The sequence below is a fragment of the Anser anser genome (genome assembly GCF_964211835.1).
Source record: "Anser anser genome assembly, chromosome: 3".
Taxonomy (NCBI): Eukaryota; Metazoa; Chordata; class Aves; order Anseriformes; family Anatidae; genus Anser; species Anser anser.
This window is the reverse complement of record NC_139722.1, coordinates 101,761,859-101,786,380: the sequence shown is the minus strand read 5'-3', so window position 1 is coordinate 101,786,380 and position 24,522 is coordinate 101,761,859. Positions and strand designations below refer to the sequence as shown.

General features: G+C 41.0%; 1 protein-coding gene and 1 long non-coding RNA gene across 28 annotated transcripts in view; one reads left to right on the top strand and one right to left on the bottom strand.

Annotated features, from left to right (window-relative positions):
• ESRRG (estrogen related receptor gamma) overlaps positions 1-24,522 on the bottom strand; it is a 405,552-nt gene that overhangs the window by 159,461 nt on the left and 221,569 nt on the right. Inside the window, exon 1 of one of the 27 annotated variants that reach the window (XM_083828183.1) lies at positions 6,367-6,568. The exons of 25 other annotated variants lie outside the window; for them this stretch is intronic. In XM_083828183.1, coding sequence (XP_083684309.1) covers positions 6,367-6,422 — 56 coding nt within the window. In that variant the 5' untranslated portion in view covers positions 6,423-6,568. Of the gene's footprint in view, positions 1-5,889; positions 5,913-6,366; positions 6,569-24,522 lie in introns of those variants that run through there. One more of the 27 variants, XM_083828180.1, reaches the window with a different exon arrangement.
• Positions 6,688-24,522, top strand: part of LOC310896187 — a 43,166-nt gene continuing 25,331 nt past the window's right edge. The window contains exons 1-3 of the long non-coding RNA XR_014581265.1: positions 6,688-6,823; positions 7,216-7,313; positions 7,908-21,802. This is a non-coding gene — a long non-coding RNA (uncharacterized lncRNA). The remainder of the gene's footprint in view (positions 6,824-7,215; positions 7,314-7,907; positions 21,803-24,522) is intronic.

Below are 24,522 nucleotides of genomic sequence, written 5' to 3'. Positions count from 1 at the left end.
TCAGGAACAAGTCAGCAATACATTTCAGAAAGACTTTTTCAATACACTTACCAGTATCTCTATATCTGCAGGTTCTCAGGAGGTTAAAAACAGACTTTAAAAATAAGGTCTGGTGGGTTTTTCTCTTTCGGCGGGGAAGACAGTTTATAGTTTTTTAATTCTCTTTTTACTTAAAAAAAAAAAAATTTGCTTGTTTGGGCTTTTCTGAAGCCATTCAAAACAAGCAAGTGCAACTCCACAACATCTTCTCATTCTAACTTGCCAAAGCCATCAATCTCTGATCACACCTATTAGAGTCTCTCTGTAGCCAACACTATATTTTGCGACAGCTTGACCAGTTGTTTAAGGAAAGGGTGTGTGATGGAGCAAAGCTAAATCGACACATCTGTGATACTTCTGACAACCCTCAGCATGGCTAATATTAATTTGTTTTCTTTGGCTAGGTAAGTGCTGCCAAAACACATTACATATGGTATGTAGGTCCAATCAAAATGATGAAAAGGAGATGTGCAGGGTTTTTTTCACTTACAGCAGCATGAAAAGACACAGAGGAGTAAGAGACATCCGTGCTAACTTGCAGAGTAATAACCTAGAAAACCTCAAACCACTTGATCTTAAAGTTTGGTTTCAGAGCACAACCCTTTAACAGAATCTGTCCTCCCACATAAGGACTGACAGCAGCACCAATCTGTGAAGAGGTTTTACTCGGGGAAAGGGAATATAATTTTCAATACACGATAAAGGGATATATTTAGTCTATTCTCATAGGCACAGAAGAACCGCATCACATTTCAGTAGGTTCTCATATAAATAAAGTGCACAATTCTGTATGAGGATACTACAAATGGCTTGATTAGACTGAGAAAAAGGAAGCTCTGATTTAATACAGCCCTGATATAATAACTTGCTGCAGTATATGGAGAGCCTTCTCCAATTTCATGCATAATATTCTCTTAGAGTCATTAAAAACATGAAATTTACATTTCTAATTCTTCTTTTTTTTTGGCCTTCTAAATTATTTTGATTCAATTTTTTTAAAAAAATCCATCTAAAATTCATACAAAGTCAGAATGGAGACTCACAGTCAGAATTAGAAATTCAGCAGTAAAGACAGTAAAGAAAAACAGCGTAAGCTTGTCTCGTGTTCCGTAAAAGTACCTGTATCACCCTAACACTGAGGTATCACGTTATGATTTTTTTTTCTTAACAAGTCTGGGAAACTGTAGCAAAAAATAATAATTTTATTTCAATTTTAAAAGAAGTAGGAAATGATACTCAGATTAAACAGCTATGCTCCCTAAAAAGGGAAGATAATTGGAAATTAGACAAGATTCCATTTAATGCAAACCTGCTATGTTAAGGAACAGCAAGGAGAAAAACCTTTCTCTGTTTGAAAGAAATACAAATTAATCGAAAAACATTACAAGCACTGTGTAAACAAGCCCAAGAGATTTAAAGCCTCTGTAACATAGCAAATACATAAACTGTTTCACAAGACATATGTCAAAAAGGCAACGTTCTGCCGTATCTATCTGAAGTTACTCTCCAAAGTGCTACTGAAAAGGCAAAACAGAATCCTTTGCAAATAATAAAGTAATACTGTCTGAAATAGCAATATGTAATCTAGTTTAGCATTTTTCTTTAATGTTTCATAGTATTTTTACTTCTGGATAAGCAAACTAACAAAAAAAAAGGATTTTTAGTGAGGTCTAAGTACCATTGAAATGGAAAGTGTATTTTATATATTTGTCTGAGGACATTATGATTTACATAAATATAAATAACTATACGTAGGAGGCTTTCCCCCCCTCTAAAAATAATTATATTCTTTAGGTGTAAACACAACTGCGTGTCCAAGGATGCACGTAGATGAAAAAACAGGTCTCTGATGGAGAGCCAAAAGTTACAGGGATACGAATAAATGCTAGCCATGTAAATTACTTGGAAAAGGAATTTTTATTTAAAAAGACAGTATCTTTTCTAAGCAAAACTGTGAGGATGAATACATGAAATACTAGATTACATGGAGAATCTGGTATAAAATCAGGTGCAAATATTTTATCTACAATGCTCTTTTATCTGGCCAGCTCATGGATAAGAAAAAAATAAACACATAAAAGCAGCAATTTTCAACAAGCAGCTGCACAGAGAGAAGTTGAGATAGCTCTGCATATATTTACTGTATACACGCCTGTGTGCATACACGCCATAATATACGTACATTGCACACAATGCATTGGAATATGCTGTTTACCTGGAACACACACACACGCACAGCTATATATGCATTCGAACTCAAAATTTACAACAGACAGAGGATTTCCACATAAATAAAATGTGAATATGTGCATAACGTAAAAAGACACCTGTACATGCTTCTACAGATATGACTGTACGCATGCATGATTACCTGAGTCAAGCATAGAAGTGAAAGAAGATGCACAAAATGTAAAAGAACATGTAATAAGTGGAATGTCAAGCTGCAGAGACTGCTGGTGTCATCCCTGCACTATCAAACATACATATGAGTATGATTGGAGACAGAGAGGCTAAATATTTCACTGTCAGAGCATGTCGAGAAATGCAATTCATTTCTCTCTCATGTGCTTTAGGACAATGACAATTTAATACAAGGCCAGTGGATGTAAAAGAGATAAAAACTGAACAAACTGGCCCAGCATAATCACAGATTTCCTCTAGAGAGCTTGGTAGCGTGAGGCTCATATGCACTTGTAACGGATCAACATTTTATTGTTTCTCCCCTCCATGAATTTGCTATGAAGAAGAATTCATAGTGAATCTTATCTTATAGACAGAGGTTACTTTAAGCTTCAGAAGGAGAGGAAGGAGAAGGAGTTCCTCCTAGCATTTTCCCTACTTATCCTATGCATTTCACTCATTCTAAGCACAAAATAATTATTTCAGATACTTCCTCAAAAGGTTCAAATGAGGGTATTTTTATTCCTACTTATACTTTGAAAGGGGTGCAGGAAACCTTCCTGCAGGTCAAGGGTCAGTCCTTTAAAAGTAGTGCACAAAATGAATAATTGTGTTCCTTATAAATAATCCAGATTTTTGCATCTTATTTTTATGTCATAATTTCCCTCTAACATTCAGGAATAACAGCATAGCATGTGGACTGACATATCTGTGAGAATAGACGTCTCATGCTTTTTAGCTACTCTAAGCAAAGTAGGTTTCAAGTATTGTTAAATATTATCATAGACAAGTTACCTTCTGTATTTGATGAATAGCACCATGTATTTGAAATTAATTGCAAAAGTAAGGTTGGCTAATGAGGCGGCCCTTATCTTTTCTCAGCAGTGCAAGCACAAGTATTTTTCTGCTGGCTCAATATTTTTTAAATGCCCAAAGTGCTATTAACAAAGTTGAAATCTGATTAAAATACGAACACTAAAAAAATCACAACAGCTAATGCAGCTCCAAAAAAAAAAAAAAAAGAAAAAAGCTAAGAAAATTCTTATCTCTTTTCTTATCATTAAGCATGTGTTTTGAAAAATAATAATTAAGTAAATTGTTCCCTACAGATTCTCCCAGTTGCTTTGCTTCCCATTAGCATCTCTGAAAACAGTTTGTTAATACAATAGTTATTCTTTATTATGGAACTATGGGGATGGTTCCCTTGTACCTGCCTCTGTTCAGAGAGAAATTTGTATAAAATGGGAAAGCTTCAGGATTGTTAGGAAAAGGACAGCGTGCCTCGGGGAAAAAAGAAGGGAAAAAAGAGTACAGAAAAAATGATCAGCTATTCAAGAGAATTAATGGATATCCACAAGGGCTTTGCTAATAACACGGGTTAATTACTGCTGCAACGCACCAGGCTCAGTAAATAAAAGAGCACAACCATAAACACATTAAAACGAGCAACCATCACTAAAAGAGGGGCAAGCCCCAACAAATGAAAAGCTGTCAGGCGGGCATTTCAGCACAACCCCTTTTATACTTTCGGCAGGATTTAAAAACTTGCCAGCAGTCTATCAAAACCGAAAAACCAAAGACCTGCAACCGGAAACAAGCGAAGGAAGAATGGCACACGGCCTGCTGGCCGCCCACGGGGAGAGCGCAGGCAGGAGCTGCTCGGTCGCCCACGCTTGGGGGCTGCCTCACAGCGCCGAGCCGCGCTCCAGCTGCGCGTGGAGGCCCCAGGACTTTCTACTTCAGGATTAACTTTGGGTTTTATTCCTTAATAGCAACTTAAACGGCCGGCTAATAAGACGAACGCAGGAGGTTAAGGATCTCCACAGCCTAGAGAGGCTGTGGGGTGGAACGAAGGGCTGCTGCCCACTTCACAAAGACGCGTTCTTCAGCCCACCCCTTTCCGCCCCTTAAAAAAGAAAGGTACTTCTCATATAAATTCTTGGGCAATTAGAAGCTACGCCACAATGCCTTAAAGAACAGTGAAACTGACGTGAACTCCTTGACGTGTAACATGCAATTGCCTGGCATGCACACAGGCAGACGAGTATCTCCGTGCTGATGCACGAAGGTACACGCACGCTCACCATACTCGCAGCACGACCCATGCAGACTCGCTCAGTACCGCCACAGACCATCCCCACACCACGACACGACACGAGAGCGGTTCGGAAAACATGACATACGTGCACCGACCACCATCGCACCGAACTATTTACAATACACGCCGCCTACGTCCACTTTTTAAACGTTACACCCACGCTGCACAGTCTCTGTTTCTTGTCACCTGTGTATTTTACCTGCTGCACTGTAAAATAAAAATCTATGTACGTGAAGAGCTGGATTTGTTTGTTGCTTAAATCCTGGTGCAAATTTTTATACGGAGGAAGCAGAGAACTGCTGAGGGTTCAAAGTAATGAAAGACAGCGAGCCACAAAGGGCAAACGTACACAGTGCACAGGAGCTTTCCGGAGTTACAAATCTACTCCGTTTTCTATGTTTGGCATTCAGAGATCATGTTTAAATTTATTAAACTAGACCTCCTCTCCCCCCCCCCTTCCCTTTTTGGAGTGTTTCAATTGCCTTTCCTTCTTCCAACAGCTGTGACAACTGTTAAAACAGTCAGTAAAATTAAGTCCGCTCTATAATCCTTTAGTCAACGTTACATTTTAATCAGAGGTTGAAGGAGATCTCACGTTATGAACGCACCGATTCATTTAGAATGATTAAACTGACACATATGTCAAAATGAGCAGATATATTTATTGCATCTGTTAGCTTATTAACCATTAGTAATTATTAGCGCTATTGTTACCACTGAAAAAGCAAAAAGCCAAGGCTGCAGCTGGCTTTAAGTTACTGCATTCTTTAACATGCTCTGCCTTAAAATCAAAGCATACCTAGTGATGGTCAGACAGATGTCTGTGCACTCCCAAAATGTTCCGACAATTTTTAGCTCGAATCCCCTCTGCCCTCACCCACAGCGAGAGAACTGGAAAAACTACTATATTTATTTTTTTGCACGCCCTCATTCGCGTACGCCCGTGCACGTGACGGTATCTGGTCAATATACAATTACTATGAATATTAATAATGCGTAAAACTCTGGGGGTTGTTAATCGAGACGGAGCAGCAGCTATGTAGCTGAGCGTTAGCTGTTCCTCTGTGTCGACCCGGCTGCGGACGCCTCAGAGCCTGCGCTCGGGCAAGGTGCTGGGAGCGTTTTAAGCTGAGTTTTAATTGAGCCAAAGAGGAAGAAAAAAAAACATTAGTTTGAATCTTGCACCGGAGCCAAAAAGACATGTGCCCCGATTTCATTTAAATGCATCTACTCTAAGAGGCTTATCTAAACTAATCATTCAAATTAGCTGTAAGAAGGTACATTCAAGAGAGCTCCTTTGGGGAAAAAAAAAAAAAAAAACACCTAGAGAAGCACCCTTTTTGTCTTTTTACCTATTTTCCGAAGGAGGCTGCCCCTCTCTCGCGAGCCGCGCGGTGACATTTCGGGAGCTGCGGGCCGACCCCACACACCCCGGGCCGACCCCACACACCCCGGGCCGACCCCAAACCCCGCCGGGCCGACCCCAAACCCGGTCCGGGCTCCCCCCCCACCTCCCCGCCCCGGCTGCCGCTCCTCTTGCCGTCCCCCAGACCGCGGGGAGCGGGCTCCCAGCCGCTACCCCCGACTGCTCCCGGGGCCAGCCCGCTTCCCGGCTCGCCTCCCCGGGGGCACCCCGACACCCCAGACCCTTCCCCTGCGCACGGCGGCCGGCAGCGGGAGGGACGGGACGCAGCCAAGTTCAGCCCGGGCTCCGCGAGCGCCGGCAGCCGCGGCTCCCGAGCACCTGCCCCCCCAACCCCCCGCGCCCTCGGCCGTTACCGGCGGCCGCTGCCCGCCCGTCCCGTTGCGGCGCGGGGCGCGGCACCTACTCTTCCTCGTAGTGCAGGGAGAGCGGCTCCGGCAGGCAAAGTTCTACCGAATCCATGTGCGCCCGGCCACCATCCTCCGCGGGCAAAGTTTCCGGGGGCCGGGCGCTTGGCACGGGGCTGGGCTGGGCTGGGCTCGGAGCGGAGCGGGCAGCGGGACCGGGCGGCAGCGGGGCCGGGCGGCTCGGCCGCGCGCCTGCTGAAGGACGCGGAGCCCCGCGCGGCGCTCATGAATATGGAGCGGCGGCGCCGCGCCTCCGCCGCCCCCCCCGCGCGGGGCGCGGCCCATTGGCGGCGCGGCGGCCAATGGCGGGCCGGCGGGGCGGGGCCGGGCCGCGCGGCAGGTACGCGGCGGGGCCGCCCCGGGTCGGGCCGGGCCGGGCCGGGCAGCGCCCGCCCGCTGACATGGCCGCGGGGCAGCGCCCGGCGCCCGCACCTGCACGGACGGCCCCGCGCTGAGGTACCGGGGAACGGGGGGCGGGGGGGGGCTGCCGCCATCCGGGGCTGGGCTCGGGGAGCGAGGAAGCGGAACGGAGCCGGCTACGAGGGGCAGACGGGGACGGAGCCGGCTGCGAGGGGGAAAAGGGAGCAGAGGCGGTTGTGAGGGGGGAAAAAGGGGCACAGAGCCAACTTTGGGGGGATAAAAGCGCTCAGACCAACTTTGCCGAGTTGCTGGCTGCCTGGGGAAGGGGTTATTTTGCCTGTAAATAACCCACATGGCATTACGTATGTTAGATAGGGCGGGGGTGGGGTTGTTGTGTATGTATATGTTGCATTTATATTTTGTATATAAGCAATATGCGTGCCGCTATATACACTCATATACATCCATTTTTTTTACACGACTCAAAGCAAGCCTCACTCCTTACGCTTTACAAAAGGAGGTCCCTCAGCGAACCAGCGCTCAGCTCCGTCTCGTACAGCACGGGTGCGACGGGGAGCACACACAGGTACGTCTCCTCTCCTCTTCCCATCTCCATCTTATCACCGCTGTGTTCAACGTGTCTGCCCGTGTGCTAGTATTTCGGTGCTTAGGCATAAATACTTAGATGTGCAGAACAGAGGGAAAAGCTCCAGGACCGATCAATTCCTTCCGCAGCTCTGGAGGGATTGTAGGGGACTAACTCAGCCTGCTTCATTTTAATAAGACAAGGCTGCATTGTAGCAGTTCTGCATTGTTAGAGCATGCAGAGACCTCTACGGTGTTTGCGGGGCTTGTTTCTGTAAAGTAAACGCTACTGAACTGAGAGGGCGACAAGCAGGTACCCTGCATGTGTGCCCACAGAAACATCCCCGAGCCCAGCTCCAGCACCCACTGCTCGGAGCCAGCTCAGAGTTGCATGGCTCTGTCGTAAGGAAAGCTCCCTCGTTAAACTGATTTCAAGGAAACAACCGTACCCACATTTAGTAACACTGATTACACTGAACCCTCTCCCCCATTTTGAAAGGATCAGTAATGAAATGGGGGTGCAATGCTTTTTTTTCTCTCAAAAGCTACTATTTTTACTCAGTATTACAACTAAGACACTGTACTTATTTTCTAGGTTCAATGTGTTTCTACCCCACCAGTGAAAACAGATGCAGGCTATTTCTGGCAAGAAAAAAAAACCAGTGGAAAGATACATATTTTAAAAAATTAACTGCTTATAAAAATCTTCTATGACTGGAGCTGTACATGATGCAAATGGCAATCTTTTAGATCGAAACAAATCAGTGTGCACCCTCAGAATGCATTAATACCATTCACAAACAGGATCGCAAATGCCGTCTCAGCATTTCACCAAATAAATACAGCAACAGAACCGAGTCCAAAATATGTTAATTTCAACAGACATGTTTGTATACGTTCACAGCAGACAGATTCCAGCATTCTGTGCTTGACCTTAAGTAAAGGCCGGGCCTGCTTCATACAAATGTGGTATAAATACATGCAAGTTTAGGAACCAGAACTCACAGCAAAACTCCAGCTCTGACTGCTGTAAAAAAGCAGGTAGTAAAAGCTTAATTACCAGTAGCATTATGCTGTCTATATTGTTAAATGTGAACTCTATAATTAAGATGTAAATTCGCTTGTGAGCAGTGAATTAAAGAGCTCTGAAATGTAGAGTAAAATCCAAGCCCTCTGTAGAAACATCAGAGACCAAAAAAATCATTTTTTATCAAATTTTAAAATGAGGCATTTAATCATGTTGTAGTATTAGAATACCCTCTTAAGTAACAATTTGATAAATGTGGATTTTGGAATCAAATAGGAACTTAAATAAGATGTGTTTATTCTATGTATTTATTACTATATAAACTCAAAATGCAGTTCCTATAAATTGATTGCCATGTGCACATTAGCAAACTATGAAAATACAAATGCATTGTTTGTAGTGAGTCTCTGAGTGCCCATTTATCATTTATATTTAAAATTGCTACTTCTCAATATTTTTCACTAAAATGCCTTCAAATCATTTCATGTGTATGTGTTCTTATTTTCAAGTGACCTATAACCGATCTCTTATACATGAGTCATTTGCTAAAGTCACTTCTGCATATTAAGTGCCCTGAAATACACCCTCCTTAATATATGACAGCTGATCCATTTTGAAATTTACCAAAGCACAGGTCAGCTTAATTTCTACTTTTGTGCATTATTTCCTGAGGTGATATATTTATATGCAGGAGCTGGAACATGATGGTCTGTTTCTTTCTGTCATGGAAGCCCTCCTTTCCGCTTTCCTGTAATTTGCGCTACCTTATTGGCTTGTTCCCCCCAGCGCTCTACACCACCCAAATACATTTTTCCTCTCACCATCACTACTTTTCCATCTCCTATCTCTCATCCAAGCAAACGGTTCTCTTCCCTGCCAGTGCTGCTGCCTGGCTGACCAGAAACCCAGTGCTGTACTTTGCATGTTGATAAACAAAGCAGTTGGCTTCTTCCCCTGGGACTGAAAGTGCCACCTCCACCAGAGCAGGGCCTGGAATTCCAACCACATTCTTGAACTTGGGTTTCACAGTTACCCATCAGTTTGGAGGGGAGAAAAGAAGATAAGAAAAAGATTACTGCAGCAAATAAACTGGGGCTAAATGTAGCTTCGTTTCCTCGAGATTTTTAATAGAAATAAATAAAAATAGATCTAGTGGAAAAAAGATACAATTTAACTGAATCTTATAGGGCGAATAAGAACATGCATGCAACTGCCCATGTTCACCAACTTATCAAAATGAACAGTGCAAAATCTTACCACAAGGAGTCTATACAAAGCAGTAGTAACAGAATCAGAGAAGGGAAGGAAAAAAATGTCCCAAGCGTCTGTACCAGTCAAGGGGCATTTCTGAGCAGCATCTACATTTCCATCTCTCTCTGTGCATATAATTTGTCCTGTGTACAGTCCATCTTTAAGCATCTTCACATTTAACTACTACAGACATTTCAAAGCATCCAAACAGCCAGATTCCTACAACACAACTACATCAAGGCAACTGAAGAAGTAAGATTCAGTGGCACCTCACAGCAGCTGCACGGTTCATTGTGTCAAGTTCGTCTTTACCAAATGGAGCAACAAGTTTGAGTCACCTGGGAAGGAGCAAAAATATAGAAAAAAATCTACTAGCTGCTGAGAATTTATTTGAAATCAAGCATGCCATTACTTAAGATGGAAGTTTGCTGTACACTACGGTACCTTATTCAAGGTATAGCTGGAGAATATCATATTGTTAAGTTTGAAATAAATATTGAATGATCATTAAATCTGTGATTTCTCTTTATTCAAAATACTAAAGAAATACAACTCAAACATGCTATGCTACAGATCAATACTAGAACAACTTAGTCACCGTCTACTGGTCTTAAGACACTTTTGCCTTATGTGCTTGTTACTGGAAGGCACTTGGTGCATCCCTGGATATGCTGGTAAAGATTTTTAAGAAAACAGTGTTACAGAAGTTCCAAATCCTGCTCACCTGTTTGTACATAGTTGGACAAACTGTAGCAGGTTATTATTTTAAAGCCATTTGCTACTTCAGTCAGTATTTAGGGTTAATTGATTACTCCTTGTTTTGATCACAGGTAAAAAAAAAAAAAAAACAACATAGCACTATCTCAGAGCACTCTTCAGAACTTTTCCCTTTCCCACAGTGCATTCACAAAGACACTGAGCAAGGCATTTAGATTTGCTGCTACACTCAGTCTTAGCATATAAAAAAGGTCTCTGTGAGGGAGGAGCAATTGCCTTACCATGTTACCAAACTACATTCAGTTCATCTGGTCTGAAAAAAAAAAAAAAACACCTCCATATTTTCTCCTCGTTTTATTTTGAAGGGCATGGGTATTTAAAGGGCTGTCTTCACTGGTACAGAATGGAAACCGTTCACATTGCTATAAATGAAAATTATTCTCTTGACAAAATACCTTTTTCAAAGCCTCTGACAAAAAGAAAAGAAAAAAAAAAAAGGAGCTGCACGCGCATTGCCTGTCACCCACCAAAAAAGGTCTACTCCCTAAAGATAATTCAGACACACACTTCACTGTGGATATCTCACTATTACCCCAAGCTCTTTTTTTAGTGTAAGTTTCTTCAGAGAAGCTGAAGTGCATTACTGTCTCAGACAGCCAAGGATAAGATGACTGAGGGAATTCAGTTGCTCTGTTTAATTAATACAGGATTATTTCACTTTCATTTTGTGAAGCTAATAATATGACTGGTGGAATGTCAGTAAAAATTAAATCATAAACCAGTGCAGTACCAAAGGGAAAACTTACTTTAGTTATGGAGTATTCCCAGCAGAAATCTTGAAAATCTTATACATATTTACACTGATAAAATACCACATGTACTTCATGGGATACTGCGAGCTTCTACAATCCTTATGGCATGTATTTACAGAGCAAGAGTTAACATTTTGAGATTATACATTAATAAATGAGTTGCAGTTATATTGTTTCTTGAATGTTAAGCACCACATACTAAACGCAGGAACACGTTCAAGGTCAATGTCCTATTTTAGACCTTTTCAGCAGCTGTGATATTATGATAATCATACTTAAAATATTCCTATAGAAAGAGTAAATTAGCCCTTTTCACTAGAAGGTTTATTATGATAAACAACAAATCTGAGAGAGGACAAATTCAGATTTCTTTTCTTTTTCAATGTGATGAACTGTTGTCCCTTACCGTGATGGCTCATCTGTTGAGGAATAAAAGAAATCCACATTATTCTGCACTTACATTCATTACCTTTGGATTCTTTTGGAGGCCTCACCTATGTAAAAATATCTTTCTTAAAAAGCGCTTTTGCTTTCTGTTAGAGCCAAACACCGCAGGGGACATCCCATTCTGTCACCTATACTGCAGTGAAATGTCATAGCCCCCAAAACTAGAAGGGAAAGAAGAGAACGTAGCATCGGCAGCTAATCCTAAGTAAGATGGTTTAGCTCCATCTAACTGGGGGATGAGAGGTGTCCCTCAGTGGGTCTTTTCCCACTCCTCCAACCAGCCTCCAACCTGACTGGAAGCTCAAGGTGCTAAAAATAGAAAAGAAGATGGAGTGTAAATATTTCCCCAGTGAAAACACCAATAGTCTTTCCTGTGAGCTGACATGAATTGCTTGTTACACTGCCCTAGGATATCACGGCTTGAAGCGAGAGCGCACGTACGCGCACACCCGGAGCCACCAGCCATCCTCAAAGCTGCTGCGCTGGGTGTTTGTGCGTGTGTGCGTTGCAGAGGCTCCTGTGACATCTGACTTCGAGGCTGTACACCTGCTATACAAAATGCATTATCTCTGGCATGCCTTTTTTTTTTCTTCCCCTGACTGTCCCAGCCCATCTTCCATCACTCTCCTTTCTTTTTCTCCCCCTACTCCCCCTCCACTCCCTTCGCTCTGGCATTTTTATTATTAATGTTATAGCTATTATTACTGTCCAAGCATAAGCTGATCCACAGGGGACCCTGTGTAATTTAACCCCTCAAGCACTAAATTCCTTCACATGTGCCAAAGACACAGGTTTGTTGTTGCCTCCAGCAATATCCCAGGAAGACGAGTGATGGCGGTGTCATATCATCACACAGCGACTTAATCTATTGCGACACCCAGGGAACGGGTAACTGAAGAGATTTACAGAACACGCTCTCTGACTGAATACAAAACGTTATCCCCTTCCCCAACAAACTCACTTCACATGCAACAAAGTGAAGGAAATTTTGCCCTCCTACGGCTCACCGTTTCCATGACTGCTCTATCCAATCCTACCACCGCATTAGTTGTCCCACTGTACATCTTCCAGGTATACAACACTTATTTCAACACTTTTGTTCTCCCTCCTTTGTTCTTCCCTGGTTCTCTGATTAACAAACAGGCAGATCATGTTGAACTGCCAAATAACATATCTTCAGAAATCTTTTATCCATACGCTAGATGACTAGAACCATCACTTACATCAGGGTTATCTCTACGTGCTGTTTTTATGTTGTCTGACATCTAATGCATGCTTTTTAAAACACCAGATTAAAGGGGGTACACTTTTTAAAGGTGCAAGGAATGCTAAATTAAATACAGCTTAGCTACAATAAGCACTGACAAGCAGGAAGGCATCTGCTTTAAGTACTGATTACCAAAAAAAGGATCTATTTGTCAAGCAGGGGCTCTCCGCACAGGTGTCCTATTTTGCTCTCCATAAATGTTAAGAAAGAATTCAGTGCAACATAGAAATGCATGACTGTTCTCTCCAAGATCAAAGTGAGATTCTTTATCTTATAACATTTCACTGACCGGGGAAGCAAGAATTTGGTGCAGAATTAATCCTGAACTGCAGACAAATGAGAATAATGAAATTGTCTTCAAGTCAGGATAACCTTCCTGTGCTGGTAAATCAGAGCTTTCACCATGGGAAATTAACATCTCTGGAACAGTCAGAAGAAGCTGGTAACAAAGGTTGGTTCACCTGCTCAAGAGTAAACAAATCCTCCCTCCATAAGGTACCAGCTACTCTATCTCTAGGCACGTCAGATCTAAAGCAGATATGTCGGTACTGAAGGCCACTGCAATCTGTCCCAGTGGTAACATCTAATTTTTCCTTCTGTATACATAGCTTCTTGTGTGTGTGTATATCAGCTGACTGATCCCTTAGCATATGAAACTTTGCATAGGTGCACATTCAGGCTCACAGTTAAATGCTTTCTTGGACACATAAATATGCTTATAAACCAAGAACAGGAAAGGGTTAAGCTCATCATGTACTCATGTTCCCCAATCATTTATATGAAGAGACTTCAAATAAAGGTTTTCATGGTTTTATAGCTTCCAGGTGGATAACCGTATGGTTCCAGCAGCTCAAAAGAAAAGGGGAATTCACCACTGATTGCCCTTCTCCCAGGTCCTGCATCTCCATCCAACCGAACGTCATCTGGTGGTCTTAAAGGAAGCCTTTAAGGGAGGACACAGAGTGCACCGACAGAGTGTTCACCACCCCCATATTCTGCTTCCACTAAATGATACCACTCAAAAATATGTCAGTATACACCAATACAAGTGTTACAATGCTGCTATCACTAGTAGGCTTGTACACTAACATTTCATGTGATCACATTAACATTTTTAGTAGAACCGCACATTAGCAAAAAAAAAAGGTGTTTGTTGTTATTACAGTGAAAATACTTTTTCTGACTGTATTAGTAAATATGATTAAATAAGACAATATAATCCTAATGACACACCCGAAGCCTTCTCTTATCCCCTAAGTTTCTGTCCTAGAGCAGCTTCATCCCTATTGACCAGTCAGTTAGCCCTATTCAATTACTCGATCTCCAATCAATAGATTTAGCTCCATGTGCAATGGCTGAGGTGTAAACATGATGCATATACTCATCCAGCTTAATTCACGTGCCTGCAAATTTATTTATTTTTTGCTCTAAATTCCTTCATAAGAAAAATGCAGAACTAAGTTTTTAATATTAGCTTTTTTTTTTCCTCACCAGTTCTGCCCTCATTTGAGGTGTTATGTTTCAAGAAATTTACTTTGATTTGCTTATGACAGAAATTTCTGTCTTTCACCGATAAAAGGGAAAAGTGAGAATTGTAATTATTTTATTCCAGTATGCTGAATAAAGCAATAAGACAGCTGCATGACTTTTAAGCAGATCCAGACAGTATTTTCCTGCAAAAGCACACAGTCAAGGTGTGAATTGATCCAGAAAGTACAGCCTTTAGACTTAGTGCACTTCTGACACTTCTACCACAAAACATTTGGTTCAATTACTGTAGCTGCATGTGTGTGTGGCTATACCTATACACACACACAAACATATTATATTGTAGGCACTTGGTTATCTACATATATTTACACTTGCACACACACAAAAAAATATGTAGTAAAAAACTAAGCTGAACCAACATATGTATGCAGAAGTGAATGGTTCCATCTTTCATTCTTGTTAGAAGTATCTTTATTAATTTTGTCCCTCCAAAGTCCACACTTCTGTGTTTAAAGAACTTCCAAGTGAACTGCTTTGAAAGCACACCAAGCTGCAGGATGTTGCATTCCTTGCTGCTTCTCATTGGTAGTACAGCTCTTTCTCACACAATCTCCTATTAACTTCAGTAGTGTTTCTCCCTCACCCTTGATAAAACGTTGCAGAACAGATTCCTAACTACCTACTTCCAGAGAGTACATCCATCTTTGTGCATCTGGAAAATAGATCTGATACCCGTGCCGTAATACAATATCTCTACTGACCAGATAACCTAGGAGAATACAGTTACAACTTATCTGGACACCAGTTCAAATAATACTCTCCAATGAAATACCGAGCTCCTAGGGAACTCCCTTGCTGTTACCTGCCTTGAACCCATGCAGGACCATGCTCAAAACAGCTGAAGTTTATAAGCACGAGGATGGTGGCACTGAGCTGCTACAATAAAAAAGTCTAAAGCAATTTCTGCATGCAACTTCTATAATATTCTCAGGGCAACAAAGGCTCAAAGAAAGTGGAAAGGCTTGTAGAAATAAATTATACAAAAAAGGGAAAGTTGCAACTCACTCATCGTACTGACCTGTTTACTCCAGATTATCTGCTCCTGAGGTATTAACATAAACTGCTCCAGTCTTATTAGAGGCCATATCTATATTCTTTAGCAGTGTTTGCATTTGGTACACATTTTCAGAATGCTAACAGTCTTTATTCAACAACGAATTTGGCAACAAAGCAAGAATCAGTTCCCTTTCTATGTTATTTTCTAAATAAATTCTCTAAACCTGATTGAGTTAGATCCTTGGATCGTACTTTGGGAGACGTAACTTGGAGTTTCTGAATAAAGTGAAGCACTTAAGCAAATCAGACTTTTTCTCTTCATCCACCGAGAAGCCTAAGATTTAAGATGAAAGAGCCGGGCTGCCTTTCTCTTTCCTTATGCTGCAAGGTTCCTTCATTTTCCCTGTTTTCCCAGTAGATTTACTTGTAAATCTGGCGACAGCCACATCTGAAGTCCTGAGCTCTGACTCCTGACCTCGGTTATGTTAGCCCTTCCCTGCAGAAGAACTACCCCTTGGATCACTGACTTGCTATTATTCTATGGTTAATAGACCTGACCTGTGCAATATTTTTTATCTGGCTACAGTCCTATCTCTAAATTCGCTGTTTTGAATGAATACCGATTTTGTGACATAAAGTCTGCTATATAATGAAATGCAAACAATGAAAAGGCTAAATCAGTTTACAAAAAATCTATTTGTCAAACAGTGTGGAGATGCTCCCAATTTAGTCTGGGCAGTTCAGGCAGCTCTTGATAAGGGAGCTAAAACCGAGCCGTTCCGCTGCATAAAAATAAAAGCATCTGCAGGAGAGAGACATTTTCTTCTGGAGAATCTTCTCTGTAACCTGTAGCTAATTATAAAAATAAATAAATAAATAAATAAATAAATAAAGCCCGATGGATTCTGCAGGAGTTTTCTAACAGCCAGGAGCACTGTTAGAGTAGGTAACAGCAAACGCCTCCCCAGCGCAGTCCCCTTATGTCACATTTGCATTTCTATTCAGCTACATTGCCTGACAATGAAGCAAATGGGTCTGCCTTATCTGTACAATTCTGGACAACAGAGATTTCTAAGCCATACAAAGGAACGAGCTTAACATTCAGCACTCAACACTTCCCAGCGCACCCCCTCCCAAGCCCTGGGGGGAATGCAGTCACATAAACACCTGTCCACACCAAAAACTGGAACTGTCACACGCTATCGGAAAGGGAAGCAGTTAAAATAAAATAAATAAATAAAAAGCTATCGAGACTTTCAAGAAGCTCGCCTGCCGCGAGGAGGAACACAGTCCCAAGCCTCCAGATTTTAAGGCTTTATTTGGACCGCACCAGCAAAGCCAAGGAGTGTCCCTGGAATGTGAACGGAGATAATATCTCGCTGACCATTTGTTACTCCTGCTGTCCCTTTTACGCTGGTATTTAATACAGCAAATGAAAGCCAGAGAGCCTTTTATCAGGAAAATTTCGTATCACCCTACTTTTCATTAGAGAACCTTTAGCAGCTTGTTGGGCTAACTCACACCATTTCATCTCGGTACGAGAAAATTTCAGGCTAATTCCTTCAAAATTAATATTGTCTCATCTACAAGTTAGAAACGACACGAAAACTGCACGAGCTGAAACCTCCAGATCAAACCTGTGTTATGACAGGACTTAAGCCAGTTATAATACAGGTTAGGGCTTTAAACAGCAGGGAAAAAGAATGACAATGACACGATTCTGTAGACACTTGGGCTTTAGGCTGGCTTTCCGTGATATGTATGTACATGCTCTGTCATCTTGGCCCTCTCTCCCCATGTCTCCACGTACCAAAACAGGCTTTGCGCACACAATCTGGAGTTTAAGAAACCTTGTGTCGGAGGGCGCCATCCGCGTGTTTATTTGCATGTGCAGATAAATTGGAATATAAGGGAGCAAGCACGAAGAGCAGTGTGGGAGGATGTCTTTCCTTTTGTCCTGCTTAGTATATCCTAAAGCACAATATACGTTTTGCATAGCCTAGTGAATTTTTCATTGCTAGCTTATACTTTAATTGTCCTGAACTTCCAGGTAAGGTTATTCTTTGCTGTTGAACAAATGCTGAATTTCTCCCCAGAGGTGGTTGCAATGAGTAGTGATTTTCCGTCTTTTTCTCAGTAACACAGTTTTGAAGATTTACAGGCATGAATATCATTGTGTTAACATAAAATGATATTATTATCACCAAAAAAAAAAAAATAAGGCAGTTAGAACAGAAACAGTGAGGAGTGCCGAACGCTTACTCAGACTCAAAGGAAACACGAAGCTCCTAACACAGTCAGTTGTTTTTAATTCTGCTACTGATGGTTCAAAAGCTGCTGCCTGCTGTTGTTGCTTTTGCATAATTTGGAGCAAGAGATTAGGGCACATTCCTCCTCTTCAAGAGCTAGTGAGAGACCAGCCAACTTTTATTACCCTTAGCACTGAAAATGGGTTTATTGCTGAGGATGAATGAAACTACCAATTGCCCTGGTATCATACCTCCTAAAGCACTGCAGATCCTTCAACTGCTGTCAGGGTGACAGATCGCTTTTACCCACAACTGAGCAGGCACATGGCTACAGAAAACTTCATAGAAGGCGCATGTAATGGTACAGTGCAGAACAAGTACTCGGTCCTTAAACTTGCTATGAAAAAAATGAAACCCAGAACAAAATTAAATAATTGCTACTAACATATCAGTATTTTAAAGCACTTTTCCAGACCATAGCGTTAGAAAGATGAGATAGCGCATACTACTATGCTGTTGTAACTACTTGTGTCCACTGATTTATCAAAAAAATAACTATTGCAGATGGAAGAGAGAGAGATGGATAGTTAAGAAGAAAAGTAACCAAAGAAAACATTTTCCACAGATTGATCCAGGGTTTGCTTGAATCTCAAGGCAAGCCATCTAAAAGGCGTATGTAGTTACCCAAATGAAAATAGCTCCTTACCTCTGCCCCTCTGTAAACATGTGAGGACAGAAACTAGGCTACATTTTGCTGACTGCACACAATGTATTGCATCTCGAGGATACTCATCAAGATGGCTTCTACAAGCCTGCCCCTTCTGGAGTAGAGTAAGCAACAGAGCTGACCCAGAAGAATTAGATGAGAAATTCAACTAATTAATGAGCCCTGCAGGCAAAACATCATTTCTTCTGCTCTTCGGGGCATTTACAAGGTCAGCCTTTATTTTCAGCATCAGGTCAGACTCACTCGTCTGTCAACATACACAGGATTTTTAAGAGAATAGTGGCCACAGGTTTACCTTACCAATGCATGGTAAGGTAAAATTCAGTTGTCCCCACTATCAGGCCAAACGACGTGGTGTATTTTGTCTGATGCCCACAGTAAGGGAAGGACTGTGGAAGCCAATTCAGCTTTATCAAAAAATGCTTCCTTAATATTACCTTTCTGCTCTGTTGGCAGCAGTTTAAAATTATGAAAGCAATATTTCCCATTTAAGAAAATATTCTGGAATGCAACTAAAAATATTCTGGAATGCATCTCAGTTCCCTCATCCTGCTCTGTTGTCTTTCCGATGTTTGCTTTTCTGAGCATCACATGGCACAATTTTCTTCCATCTGCCAGCAAAGTTTCCCAGAAAGTAAACCAACTTCAAGAAATAAGTAATCTGAATAGGAGACACATTCAGACAGAATTCAGAAAGATTATCAGCTCACCTCATCTGTTTCTCTAGCAGTATGTGCACTGTTACTATCCAATGGCCTCTTTGGTAATAAACATGTCCCACCTCCCATCTGCTCCTCTCGCTGGCCTACTGCCACTTCAGCCTCAGTCCTTTCCTGTCTTCAAGATGTCATTCAACTTCACTTGCTCTCCTACCCATTTGTTTCTCTTTCCAAGTGAGATCAAGCATACATCTTTCTATGTCTCTCTCTCCAGCCTTTAGCTTCTGCTCCATCTTTTTAGTAAGTGTCTATGTTTCTGCTCCATTTATCATAGTTGGCAGTATGCACTATGCAGGTGTCAAGGAAACCAAGAGAGAGTTCACTATTCATGATATTGCCTTTTCAGCCTTCTTGTGGCTTGCCATTGAGTGTCAGCTCCTTAACACTAAGCTATATGTTGAGAAGAATGTCTATCAGTTAAAGACAAATTACTTTAAGCCACTACAAGGGCACATAAAGAAACAAGGCTGCTTTAAAAATAGACCTTTCCTGTCTCATTCTGGTCTCTTTCTATATTATTTTCCTCTTATTTGTTCATTACTTGAGTTTATATGTCATCTCTATAGCAATTTTACTTACTGGCTAAAAGTAAGCATGCAAGACATAGCACAATGCTGGACGTCCCATTTACATGCAGACCTCCATGGAAATGAATTCCTAATGCTTAACTCCGTGCCTCCTTTTCACATCATCACGGACTTGTGTTTCACTAAAAGTAATCCTGCTCAGAAAGAGAAATGTCTTGGGCTCAGCAGGAGGAAAGTCACAAACCAGGAATGCCCCGCTGCCTTCCAGCAGAGACTGCGAGCAGCGCTTGGCCATCCCCTGCGCTGGCCAGACCTGGGGAGGAGCTCAGCATCACCCCAGGCCTGATCACAAAAGACCTCTGTGCCCGCTGCCAATCACGATCCATTGTTTTTAAGCTCAACACTCAATTCCACAAACATACAAGCCACATTCATATCCTGAAAAACTGGTTTAATTCACTGTCGAACCCGGAGAGAAACTTCCCCATAGGTACAATACTTAAACACAACAAAGGCAATTAAAAGCAGCTGCAGCATTATGTTCTCAATTGCAGCTATTGGTCTAAAATCATAAACAGAGGGTGTTGTGGTGCTTGTTGTTTTTTTTTGTTTGGTTGGGTGGTCGGTTTGTGATGTGTTTTTTTTTTGTTTGTTTGCTTTCTTTACTTCTTTGAAAATCCAGCATTTCAAGAAGTATGAAGTGTCCCTTCACTGTAAACAGCAGAGTACTAGGAATAACCTCACGATCATAAGAGCCTAGCTTAGCAAAGACAGAAGGCTGACTTGATGATAATTCCCAAAGCGTACGTATCACAAAGGTTTCAGGCCAGGCAGTTCTTTAGAAAAATGCTGGTAAGAGATATGGTGAATCAAGGGGGAGAACTGACCACAGAAAAACTATGGATTATGGTACATTCTGGATCACTTTGTGTTTTTTGGTTTTTGTTATACTAGTACTTTTTGAAAAATATGATGTAGCCTGAATCATTTTCCAAAAAGCCAAGTACAGAAGTTTCCAGATGTTGACTTGTGATATACAGTCAAGCTTGAGAGTCACTACAGTCCCATTTAAGCTCAGATGCAACAAACTTTTGCATTAGCATTGCATACATCCAACATCAACATGATTCAATACTTTTTAGACCATATGTCAAAGAACTGTGGATATACATCTCACAATCCTGAATTTCTAACAGTTCTGTCCAGGCCACTTTTCTATTTTTAACCATCATTATTGTGACAACAATATGAAAGGCAGAATTTGTCTTACAGCAACATGGATAAGCAAGTCTCTTGTTTCTGGCCTGGATAAGCATAACCTAATGCGTTGCCTAAACTTTTTCCTTACCTATACTATGCATTCTAAACAAACTTGCAAAATGATTCTGTGTTTGGCAGAGTCCCATCCTGTAACTTTTCACACCATCTTTCATGTTATTTCTATGGAAGTGAGAAGGGCTGTTCGCATAAATATGAATATATAAATGAAACTAAAGGCCTAAGAAAAATATTCACTTTATCACCTTGCAAAACTTCTTGGAGAAGTAAAGTTTCTTATTTCTCCAATGCAGTAAATATTATGCAAATGCAATCTGAAATTCAAATCTGAACATTTAGACAAATCATTTGCTGGAATTTTCCCCTTTTACTAGAAGGCAATAAAACAGATTTTAACCCTCAGATCAACCACTACACAAAGTCCCCACTTAAAGGAAAGAGTATAAAATACAATTGCTTTACATACTCTAACCTATTTTCTGTCACAGTTGCACCACCTGATAAGAATCCAGCTACTGAAGAATGTCAACAGCATGGAGCGGGTCAAGGTTATGGCTGCAAAGGCAGCAAAAGTGCAGAACGACGACACATTTGGAACAGGCAACACAACCGAGCAGGCAACACGCGTGGCGTGTTACAAACAGCGGTAGATTACAATGATATAAGGAAGGGATGCCTCTCATACCCTGAAAGACAAGGACAGCACAAGACAATGATCCATCCAATTATCTCTATTCTTATTTTATTCCTCATCCTTCTGTCAACCACCTCAAGCACAGGAAGCACCCTCTTAAATCAATGCTACAAACAATCCACTTGTTCCTTTGCAGGTATGCGCATTTTATGCTGGTCCACTCTGTGCTAGGCACTGCTGAGAAGAACGAATAAATGCAGGCACAGAAAAGTCTGGCAGACTCTGTCTGTAAGTAGCTAATGTGAATTTCCCTTGTAGCATCCCCTCCCCTTTACCCAAGACTAACCATGCTCTTTAGTAACCAGTGCCATCATGTGCAATGGGGCAAACCCACACGCCATTGACCACGGCCCCGTATTTGTTTGCGTTGTCTCTCTGGTTCGACAAGTCTGTATGATGGCACCTGTTAAAGCTGCTTCAACTAAGCTGTTCTGCATTTGTCTGGCTGGATTTGGACTTCCCAGATCCCTGACTGAATACAAAGTGATTTGAAAAAACGGTGTTTGGCAACAAGCACAGTGGGGAGTACAGTGTGTGTTGGTATACAAGAGCACAATGTGTTCTTCATAACATCACTGAGGGAGCATGCTGCTAGAATCTCTGCGCTGTTGAGATCAAAATGGTCTCCTTTGTTGTCAGCTGTTTAATAGCAGCTGTTTAATGTAATTCCAAATGATCTGCTTGAATGAAGTTGTCATTCTTGCAGTTCACTTTAATATAGTAAAAAACAAAACAAAACAAGAAAACACGCCCCACAGCTTGACCATGTTATTTTTTTATTGTTCTTCTGAAAAGTTGCACTCTCTTATACTTCCGCTACCCTATCAAAATAATAAAAGTTTGTGATTTCTAGAAATAAAATGGGGGGGGGGGGGGGAAGGGTCACATTTTCAAAACACTTTCCTTTTGGATACTTTAGAATGGCTTGATTAATAATAGCTTCACACCTAAAAAATTACACACTGAAAGAAGAAACTAACTAGTCAGGAAATATGTGAGCAAAAAGAATATCTATTTCTATCTGCATTTCAAGACAATTTCCCCCTAATGTGGGTTATTATGTGTTTTATTGCAAGTTGTAGTAGAATACAATAATAATATATATATATATATACACTCCTCTTGATTAAGTAGTATAGCTTATAGAAATACATTCTTACAATATGCCTGGTTTTTGTTAAAAATCTGTTTGATACCTAGAGTGATAAGGACCATAATCTGCAAGAATATTTGCAGTTCTCTGATGAACAATAGAGGGCACTAATGCTTCTAATCTGGCAAACGCATCACGCACCAGACAGACAAAATAGCGGTGGTACTTGTAGCACACAACCACATCATCTATGCTAAATACGTAGATAGTATAGAGAGGATTTTTGTCTCTCAGAAAAGTTCTCTTTGTCCTTTAAACTTCCTTTTTTTTTTTTTTTTGCCTGCAGAAACTAGGATGTGATAATAACACACTAATACTTGCAGTCTTTCAAAGCATTATTTTCTTTTGTTCAATGAACAAAGCAGAAGCAACTTCTCCTCATACAAATCCCTCTTCTGTGTACTTTTTCACCAGATTCCTGTCTGTTTACCTATACTTCTGTGCAATAGTTTAAAGTAAAGCAACTCCCCTGAAAAATGTAGGAGCCAAAGGATGCTTAACGCGTGAGTTACGTATGTTCCCTGTGAGCTCATGAAGCCAAATATTGGATACAGACATCAGCAACTGAGAGACAGTGGGGTACCACATGGAAGTTAGAAGGACATATTGGGGGATCCTATACCAGTTATGCATCTTAAGCAGTTTCACTTAGCTCAGGAAAGATGCAGCTGCTGAGAGTGGTACTTTCAAAAGGCACATGCACAGCAAGCATTTTGAAAAGGCTCTAAACCTGAAACTGCTTTTTCTCTATAAAAGTTAAAAACACTTCAAAAACACTGAACATCTAACAATGTTAGATAACAATTCACTTTTTCATGGGATAAATCTCAAGAAAATAAAACTTGGTTAGAACTGCTAGTAGCTGAATGAATGCCATCTACCTTTTTTAAATGCTTACGCGTCTTTCTCATTGCTATCCAAAGAAACAGATTTATTTTTCAGCCTTAGAGATTGAAACTTTGGCAATACCAAACAACAACTCGTGGACTACTGCTAACATTGTACAAACTTTGTATAAACATTTGGATTGATTCAGAGTACGTGTCTTCTGGAGAAACTTAACAAAATACTAATATTCTTGCGTGGTAATTTCAGTATATATTTTAATTTAAAAAATATATATATATATGTTCCTGTACACACTGGATTGCAAAGCCTTCATGAATTGTACGGCTTAATTTCTGACTCCTCAATCCCAGAAGCAATGCATCAGCTTTTCAAAGATACCAAACTCTAGCAAGTCTTAGGACATTAGCAACTTGTCCGAGTCAAATGACACAGCTTTAAGGCAATGTGAATAGCTAGGCTCAAACCTGAAAGCTGGACTCGAGTTACCTCTCGAGTAAAATTTCTTGCATAAAAGCAAGAAATCCACACAGTTAGAGAAAATAACTCAAATTCTGTCCTGAATCAACAAGAAATATAATGAGTTTCTACTCTCTAGTTAGGAACTTATAGAGATTTTTTGGCCATGTATCCAAGGCAGTCAATGCAAGCAAGCATTAGGCCTTCCTTATTTGACTATACTGAAAAGGTCAAAAGCCTTTTCATACTAACCTCATTTAGAGATTTCTGACATAAAAAGATTATTCCGTAACATGACAGGTTTTATTTATTTACTTATTGCTTTTTTTTTTTGCCCTTTTATAACCCCTTATTTAAATAAGACCTTAAGACAAGCATTCTGCCCTTTTTTTTTTTTTGTGCTAATAGTCTCGTCTCTGTATTTCTCTATTTTAGTCAAGCATTCGTAAGAGACATTGCAAACTAAGAGGTAAAGTACAAGTCATGCTAT